At 37.1% G+C, this 9,507-nt stretch overlaps 1 protein-coding gene across 1 annotated transcript; it reads right to left on the bottom strand.

Annotated features, from left to right (window-relative positions):
- Positions 1–1,059: 1,059 nt before the first annotated feature.
- On the bottom strand, positions 1,060–2,659 carry LOC120071015 (60S ribosomal protein L36-2-like). Its single transcript, XM_039023002.1, has 4 exons — positions 2,604–2,659; positions 2,230–2,334; positions 1,402–1,601; positions 1,060–1,252 (listed from the first exon to the last, which is right to left on the bottom strand). The coding sequence occupies exons 2-4, from the start codon at positions 2,329–2,331 to the stop codon at positions 1,222–1,224; spliced, it is 333 nt and encodes a 110-aa protein (XP_038878930.1). The 5' UTR covers positions 2,332–2,334; positions 2,604–2,659; the 3' UTR covers positions 1,060–1,221.
- Positions 2,660–9,507: the final 6,848 nt, after the last annotated feature.

Here is a 9,507-nt window from a genome sequence, read left to right as displayed (position 1 = left end):
TCTCTGCTTTTGCTCCTGCATGATTTCTTTTGAGCGGCCGCGGGTGACCGATCCCTTGTATGAGCCGTTTGCGGAGGAGGAGATTTGGATGCCACCTTCTTAGGCGCCATTTGGCTTGTTTGAATGTTGAGAAAGAGATGAGAGGTAGAGAGATCCCACTGGGCGTGCCAATTTGTTCGCACGAGATTTCCAGAGAAACGTGTTTCGGGGAGTTGAACTTAAGTTGGTGTTGATGTTGGAGTTGATTTGATGCGATGTGGTTAAATCTTTAATACTTGATCCTCTGATTCTCTTTAATATGTTTGACTTGAAGAAAGAAAGCACCAAACGTTCTTGAAGTAGAAGTCTTAGAGTAGAAGTCTTGGAAGAGTATTTATGTCTTCAAAGGAAAGCACCAAACGTTCTTGAAGTAGAAGTCTTGGAAGCTTGGAGTAGAAGTCTTGGAAGAGTATTTATGTCTTCAAAGGTCTTATGTCATATAAGAGTGCAGCTTCAAGAGTCTTTGAAGCTTGGAGTAAAAGTCTTAAAAGAGTAGTGCAACTTCAAGAGTCTTGGAAGGGGTTTTATGCCTTACAGGAGTGCAGCTTCAAGAGTCTTGGGAGTCCTCTACTTGTTAGTGAATTTCATCTAGGTCTTTGAGAGAGAAAGTGAGAGAGCAAGAGTGGAGAGAGCGAGAAAGTGGAGAGAGAGAGAAACTGGAGAGAGAGCGAGATTTTGAGAGAGAAAGTGAGAGAGAGCGAGATTCTTTGAGAGAGAAAGTGAGAGAGAGCGAGATTCTTTGAGAGAGCGAGATCATGGGAAAGATTCTGCCCACACATTAAAGAAGATTAAAATTTTACTATTTTATATAAATAGTTTTTCCCATTTTTCTATTTTTGAAAATTCCCCTAAAATTAAGTTAATTAAAAAAATCCTAAAATTCGAAGAACTTACTATCAAAAGAAAACAATTAATAGTTTTTTGCCTTCAAATAAAACATTCTCAAAAGCTAAATTAAATGATGAATTACATTCTTGCTAATTGGCAATTATACCAAAAGAGATACAAATGGCCGCAAGGTGCAATTAAAAAAACGACTTGAAGAAATTTAAATATAAGTTCTAATAACATCACAGTTCATCTAACAAAATGTTCAAAAATCCACTCAATTTCCTTCTGGATAAGAAAAATATCAAATCTAGAGCATGTCCTTATACATTATGGGAATTAACCACACAAGTTTCATTTCTTCTTCTCGCCACCTCCACCAGCTCTGTATCAATAAGATATTCAAAGAAAAAAGTTTTAGTATATGGAAAAAAACATAATTAAATTATGTATTACCGTTGATAGCACGTCAGAAGTGAATTAAGGATAAAATTCAATCACAATGAGTTAAAATTGAAAGCCATATGAAAATACCTCATCTTGCGGAGAACGCTGGACATCTCTTCTCTCTTCTTCTTTGCTCGCTTGTGAGTTCCCAACTTTCTCTTAGCCACTTTTAGCGCTCTCTTATCTTTTCCAACTTTAAGAAGCTCGGTGATTCTCTTCTCATATGGGGCAAAGCCAGCAACTTCCCGGATCAAATTCCTCACAAACAGAACTCTTTTGCTACTTTTCTATGGTAACAATCAGAATTCAAGCAAACATTAATCATTTTGTGTCAATTACTTCCATCCACCAACAGCTAAAATAGCTCTGAAAGAAACCAATAGTCCAGAACAAAAGAAGTTCCAATTTGTTTTATATGCAAAATGGTAATATGCATATGGTCAAGACCCTCACAAAGCAGACTCCTTTGCTAGCATTCAACATTATCAATCTAACTGAGCACATGCAGACAATAAATAAAAACTTATAAAAGGTAGAGCTAAAATATCATTGAAGGAAACTGATAACAAACCAAACAGTCAAACACAGTCCACATCCGACTTTCAATTCACTTATGTGAGGAACAAACATTCAAATGTACGATCAAGATTTATCTCCTTGCTTTAGAGCTTTTGTAGAGTATTAAGCTAAGTCCATATAACATAGAATAATTATTAAAAATATCTTATCAAATCGACACTACCAAGGGTATTTATTCCCCAGGCAAACCCTAGTTTCATCCACCACTAAAACCCCAAGTAAGAAAAGAGACGAATGGAATCAACTCAATAAAAATTTTAAAAAGGAAATAGTTTGGAGAATGTTTATGATTACCCAATGTACACCCTAGATTAACGAAATACAAAATCAACTTACTCCTTTACGATCCGAGGGGCGCGGAGCCAATTCCTTCTTCGTAACTACGTGTCCTTTGTTAAGCCCCACGAAGAGACCAGTATTCGGTTGCTTCGGAGCCATTGCCTATTCAAAAAGTGGATACATTTATACGATGAACACAAATTACAGCGAACCAGGAGCTCAAATATGGTAAAGAGTACCAAAAACTTGACTGACTTTTCACCGGAGAACAAAAATGCTGGGAATTACTCGCTTGATCCAGGGAAATAATAGTACAAAACTTCAGCAAGATAGCATTAAGATTTTTTTCTATAGAATATTGAATAATCACAAATAAATTTCATTTTAGCGATCTGGTTGGACAGAGAAGAAGAAGGGAAGAGTCGACGTACCTTCTCTTATTGACCGGAGGCGGGGAAGTGAAGTTCTAGGTTATGGCAGCTTTCTTATAAGGATTGGTTTCTAAAGGGTATTTTGGGCTTTCTCTCTGGTAAAGTTATTGGGCTTTTACTCATATAAATGTTAATGGGTTTTCTTTCATATTGTTATTGGGCTTCATTCGGTAAGTAGTAGCTAATGGAGTGTTTATTAAAAACCCACCAACTATGGTAAGAAATTGAGAAAAATAGTTTCTTTCAATTCCTTGGTTCGAAACCTAGCTTTCTCAATTTTTTTTAATTAATTAATTTTATTAAAAAGTAAAATTAACCAATGAAAAAAATTTGAAAATCAAAAGTAAAAATAACAATAATAAAAAAAAAGTAAATGTAAGCAATTGAAAAAAAAAACAAGTATTGAAGCCAAATGGGAAAAAAAATGGAGAACACACCATAGGAGAGGAGACAAAATGGGGAAAAATGAAAAAGAAAAAAAAAAAAAAAAAAAAAAAAGAATGGAGAACATGACCGGGAAAGGAGAAAAAATTTGGAAAAACAGGGAAAATGATGAGGAATAGAGAAGGACAAACTTGGAAATTAAAAATGAATGAAAAGGCGGTTGATCAACATTTATCATATATGCAATTATTTTTAAATGATTATATATTGGTAAATATTTTCTCTTATTTTACTTACTATTATAATTTTTCTAATTCAAGCCCCATTTGGTAACCATATCTTTTTTGTTTTTTGTTTTTGAAAATTAAGCCTTTAAATACCCATTTTACAACTAATTATTTTTTTTTTCTTATCTACTTTCTACTAATGTTTTAAAATAACAAACTAATTTTTAAAAACTATAAAAAAATATATATTTTTTAAAATTTTATTTTTGTTTTTTAAATTTAGCTAAGAATTTAACTATTTTACTTAAAAAATACGTATATCGAAAGAAAGTAGGCTTACTTTCCAACTCTTTTCACGATAGGAACTAAATTATTATAAGTTGTAAAGCACGTCAAATTGTTACAAATTTAAAAATAAAAAGACTAAACCATTGTCAATTAAAATTCAGAGACTACGACTCCGTATGATAACCATTTCGTTTTTTGTTTTTTGTTTTTGACAATTACGACTATTTTCTCCCCATTTATTATAATGATTTGCATATTTTTTAAATACAGTTATTGTATTCTTAACCAGATTTAAAAAACATAAACAAGTTTTTAAAAACTACTTTTTTTTCTAGTTTTCAAAATTTTGGCTTTATTTTTTAAACTATTCGTAAATAAGATTTTTTTTAAAATAATGTTTTTTTAATAAATAATGACAAAAAATAGGGTTGGGGGGGAAATATTTTCAAAAATAGGTGTTTTGGGAAAGTATTAACAGATTTAGGGTAGTGAAATCGTGTACCCAATACACGATTTCCAGTCAGCTGACTGTTTGACTGTTTAATCCATGTGGCTAGTGAAATCGTGTACCCAGTACATGATTTCCATTCAGTGTCGCTCTCTCTTACTATCTTGTTGTCAATCTCGCTAGTGGAATCGTGTACCCGGTACACGATTTCCATTTAGTGTCGCTCTCTCCTACTACCAGGTACTCAATTTCCATTAAGTAAAGAAACAAAATTCACAAGGAATGGGGCGATTTGTTCACTCAATTCGACAATAGAGAAATAAAGCATATCATTGATTAAACTGAATTCACATTACTGTGGAGATTGGAAAAAGATCTGTAACAATGGCTGTGAGACCCGTCCCATCGATTCCTTCTGTAACTTCTTCAGCTGTGGAAGAAGTTGTTAAGCCTCGAATTCTTCCTACCCTTCTCCTAGATCGAAAGAACAAGTAAATAAAACCAAAGAAAAAAATAATGGCAATCAACACTTCTTCCAAACTTTATTTATTTACCGAAAACTAATCCTCTCAACCCAGAATTACAGATGTATGGAAGGTGGTGTTATACCAACGGTGGGGGAGTCCTCCCATAAATCGCTTGGAATGGGGTGGTCCTTATTGATGCATGGAAGGTGGTGTTATACCAATACTCTACCCAAGCCAACCATTTATTCCACTTATTAGGTTGCTCATTGCAAAAACACCTTAAATAAGTCTCCAAACACCGATTTACACAGTTTGTCCATTTGTTTGAGGATGGAAAGCTGTACTTCTTCTTAATTTGGTTCTTAGGGCTGTAAAAACCTCTCCAGAAATTACTCAAAAAGATTTTATCCCTATCAGTAGTAATCGACTTGCAAATGCCATGAAGCTTGATGATCTCCTGTATGAAGATTTCTGCTACCTGCTTTGCTGAAAATGGATGCTTGAGGGGGATAAAGTCCATATTTGCTCAATCTATCAACCACTACTAAGATGGAATCAAAGTCATTCTGCTCTAGGAAGTCCTTCAACAAAGTCCATGGTCCACTCTTCCAAGGTTAGCTCGAGAATAGGTAACGGTTGTAGCAGCCTGCAGGGGTTAGAGATTCTCTTTTGTTTCTTTGACAAATATCACATCCAGCCACATAATTTCTTATATCACTCTTCATTCCCAGCCAATATAACTCCCCACTCATGCGTTTGTAGGTCCTTAGGAAACCCGAATGCCCTCCAAGTATGGAATCATGGTAAGTATGCAATAAAGAGGGAATCAAAGTCGATTGTTTAAGGATGACTAACCTTCCTTTATAGAGTAGTCTTCCATTTGTCAATTTGTAGTTTGGTTTACCATCCAAATTATCTTTCAATAAGGTAATGATTTGTTGTAATTCCTCATCTTCCCCCACCTCCTTTAATATAAGTTCCACATCTAACACTACTGACGAGTATAAGCTAACAAGTTTAGACGGTAAGACTCTAGACAGGGCATCTGCTGCCTTGTTCATCAAGTCGAGTTGGTAAAGTATCTCGAAATCATAGCCAAGAAGCTTGGTTAACCACCTTTGAAATTGGGGTTGTACTTCCCTCTGTTCTACCAAGAATTTCAAGGCTTTTTGGTTGAAATCACGGTGAATTTTCCTCCTAAAAAGAAATGACGTCACCTTTGGATAGCTAATACGACTGTCATTAATTCCCTTTCATAGATGGATTTGTTTTGAGCACGATGTGAGAGCTTTTGGCTGAAAAAGGCTATTGGTTTGTCTCCTTGAGTCAGAACAGCCCCCAACCCTGTTCCCGAGGCATTTGTTTCTATAATGAAAGGTTGGTTGAAGTTTGGCAATGCTAGAACCGGACAGGACACCATCTGCTGCTTAGAGTCTTCAAATGCTCGAGTGGCCGCCTCATCCCATTTGAAACTATTTTTCTTGAGTAAACGTGTTAGTGGGGTTGTCCTAATGCATTAACCTTGAACAAAGCGCCGGTAATAACCGGTCAACCCCAAGAAACCCCTCAATTCAGTCACATTCGTGGGATATGGCCAGTTGACCATAGCTTGGATCTTATCCCCATCAGCTTCAACCCCTTGGTGTGAAATCCAATGCCCCAAATATTGTATCCTCTCTCGGTAGAATACACCTTTCTTTAGGTTAGCAAAGAGTTTGTTGTCTCTTAGAATGTTAAACACCACTCCTAATGAGTCTCATGAGTGGAAACATCTAGACTATACACCAAAATATCATAAAAAAACACAAGTATAAAGCGACGTAGAAAGGGTTTAAAAACCAGATTCATTAGTGATTGGAAAGTTGCAGGTGCATTCGTGAGCCCAAAAATCATAACCAAGAACTCATAGTGCCCTTTGTGAGTTCTAAATGTTGTTTTCTCGATGTCTTCCTCTCTCATGCAAATTTGGTGGTAACCTGAATTTAAATCAAGCTTTGAGAATACTACAGCCCCCTGTAACTCGTCAAGTAACTCCTCAATGACTAGAATAGGGAATTTGTCAGCTATTGTAGATTGATTCAACCTCCTATAGTCAACAAAAAATCTTCAACCCCCATCCTTCTTCTTTACCAGTAAAACTGGGCTTGAGTAGGGACCCCTGCTAGGTCTAATGAATCTAGCTTGCAGCATTTCATGAACTAGTTTCTCTATCTCCTCTTTTTATGCATATCTATACTTGTAGGGCCTGACATTGATTGGATTGGTTTCGTCTTTAATGGTTATTCGGTGGTCGACTACCCTTCTAGGGAGAAGTGAAGTTGGTAAGCTGAATACATCTTGGTTCTGCTCTAATAGTGCTTGAATCATGACAGATAATGCAGGTTGGTCTTCTTCCTTTCTCCCTTCCTACGTGCCATCAAGGTCTTCAAACTCAAGATGCTGGAAATCTACCAAGAAGCCCATATCTTCCTCATTCCACTATTTACTTAGCATTTTAAAGGAAACATCAGCCTTAGTGAAGGAGGGATCCCCTTTTAACACGATAGGTGCTCCATTCGACCAAAAGGCCATTGTTAATGAAAGCCAGTGGATTCCCATGAACTCAGTGGTACATAGCCAGGGCATTCCAAGAACTACATTCATCCTTCCTAACTCCATAGCCAAGAAACAGCCTTCACCATTAAATTTGGGAGTGTGAGCTCTACCCCCTTATAAATACCCTTTCCCTCGATTTCAATTCCATTTCCTATCACCACCCCGAACCTCTTTTGTTGTTCCAATGGTAACTCTAGCTCCCTAACCATTTCTTGATGGATAAAGTTGTGAATAGCTCCCGAATCAATGAGGACTATCACTTCCTTGTCCCTGATTTTTCCCCTGAGTTTCATTGTTCCCTTTGCTGAATAACCAAGTAGGGAGTTCAACGATAGTTCCACCTTTTCTTATACTTCACCATACTTCAATTCCACCGATTATTCTCCTTCGATTAACTCTTTTTCCTCCATTTCCTCCTCTTCATTGGCTATAAACAACATGAGTTGTCTATTTTCTTTGAACTTACAGCAATGTCCTTGGGCATACTTTTCATTACAACGGAAACAAAGTCCCTTGTCAAGTCGTTCTCTGAATTCGAGGTCAATTAGTCTCTTCATTGGGACCTCCTTTTTTATGGGAAGATTCTGTTTTGCGGGAATGGGAACTAATGGCTTCACGGGTAATGCGATTTATTTCATGGTTGGTTTGTCCATAGGCTTTCCCTGATTTTATCACTAGATTCCCCTCTGTTCATTTGGCCCATCTTCTGGTTCAGCCCATTACGACCCAACTCTTTCAAGGCCAGCCTGAGTGCGATGTTCAATCATTCACCAATTGGGCTTCATTCATACACTCGTCAAGAGTTTTGGGATTCTGACTAACCACTTCAGCTTGCAGCTCCGGTTCTAACCCGTTCAAGAATGCATCCTTCAGTACTTCCTCTGATAAGTTCTGCAATGGAGCAGAATAGTTGACGAATTTTTTTACATATTCTTGGTATGAACCCTCTTGTAGAATTTTCAATAACCTCGCGCATAAGCTTCCTCCTCCAACCCTCTGGTAGCGTTCAAACAACCTACGCTTCAGCTCTTCCCATGTAGTAATGGCCCTCTGGTTGTTACTCCATCGGAACCAATCAACTCCATCAGGGGCGAAGCTAATCACAGCCACATTTACCTTCTCAGCATCAGAGAGCTCATGAATTTCAAATAAATGCTCTTCTCGATAGACCCACGATTCCGGGTTGTCACTTGCAAACAAAGGCATTTCCAAACGTTTATACTTACCTCTGTCCAAGTTGCCTCTCCTGGGAAAATGAGAAGATTCGGCTTCCTCTGTCTTCCCTTTCGACTTGAGATTGCTTCCTTTAGTTCGCATCGATTCTTCTTTCTTTCGAGCCATGTTATTCTCTCTAACCTCCTCGGTCAGCTTCTCCAAGTTCTTGCACAGGCCGACAAAGAGCTCATTCAGCCCTACCATTTCCTTCTCCATAGCCTCCACCCTCTCTTCCAATTGTTTTGGGCCATGATGCACGTTTTCCCCAGGGTTGCGACTCTGTACCAAGTTGTTAAGCCCCGGATTCTTCCTACCCTTCTTCTAGATCGAAAGAACAAGTAAATAAAACCAAAGAAAGAAATAATGGCAATCGACACTTCTTCCAATCTTTATTTATTTACCGAAAATCAATCCTCTCAACCCAGAATTACAGATGAAAATAAATATAACCAAACCAAAGAGAAAATTAAAATACTTAGTGGGAAATATTAGAAAACTAAGAACAGTAGCTTCCAGCCTTCAATTCGAGAGATGTTGGATCCCCTCCTGAAAAAACGAATGTCTTTGCACACAAAATCTTCTCTGCCTTCTTTCTCTTTCTCTTCCAATTTATTTAATCCCCCTGTGGCCCCACCCCCAACGGATCCTCAACAGAATTGTCCTTTTTCCCCATATTCTCATATTCCACTATCTCTCTAACTAACTCTTGTGGTGTTTTTACCTTTTTGTCCCTCCTTTTGTATATGAATATAATGGGAGGCTTTAAAGAAGCTGAGAACCCAGATGGTCCTTTCCTGCTAAGAAACCACCTTCCTCTCTCTTTCCGTATCCAAATCAAAGTGTCATGGTCTTATTAATAGATACGTAATCCTTCCACCCAAGTGCAGAGAAGAGTAATTCATGTAAGTGGGAGAGAATGAGATTTTGAGCGAGAAAGTGGGAATGAGCGAGATTTTGAGCGAGAAAGTGTGAGAGAGCGAGATTTTGAGCGAGAAAATGGGAGAGAGCGAGATCGTGGGAGAGATTCTACCACATGGTCTGCCACATTAAAGGAGATTAAAATTTCACTATTTTATATAAATAGTTTTTCCTATTTTTCTATTTTTGAAAATTCCCCTAAATTAAGTTAATTAAAAAAATCCTAAAATTCAAAGAACTTACTATCAAAAGAAAACAATTAATAGTTTTTTGCCTTCAAATAAAACATTCTCATAAGCTAAATTAAATGAAGCATTACATTCTTACTAATTGGCAATTATACCAAAGGAGATACAAATGGT

Source organism: Benincasa hispida, chromosome 1 (genome assembly GCF_009727055.1).
Source record: "Benincasa hispida cultivar B227 chromosome 1, ASM972705v1, whole genome shotgun sequence".
Classification (NCBI taxonomy): domain Eukaryota; kingdom Viridiplantae; phylum Streptophyta; class Magnoliopsida; order Cucurbitales; family Cucurbitaceae; genus Benincasa; species Benincasa hispida.
Note: the sequence above shows the minus strand (reverse complement) of the source record. Positions and strands in the feature narration are given on the sequence as shown.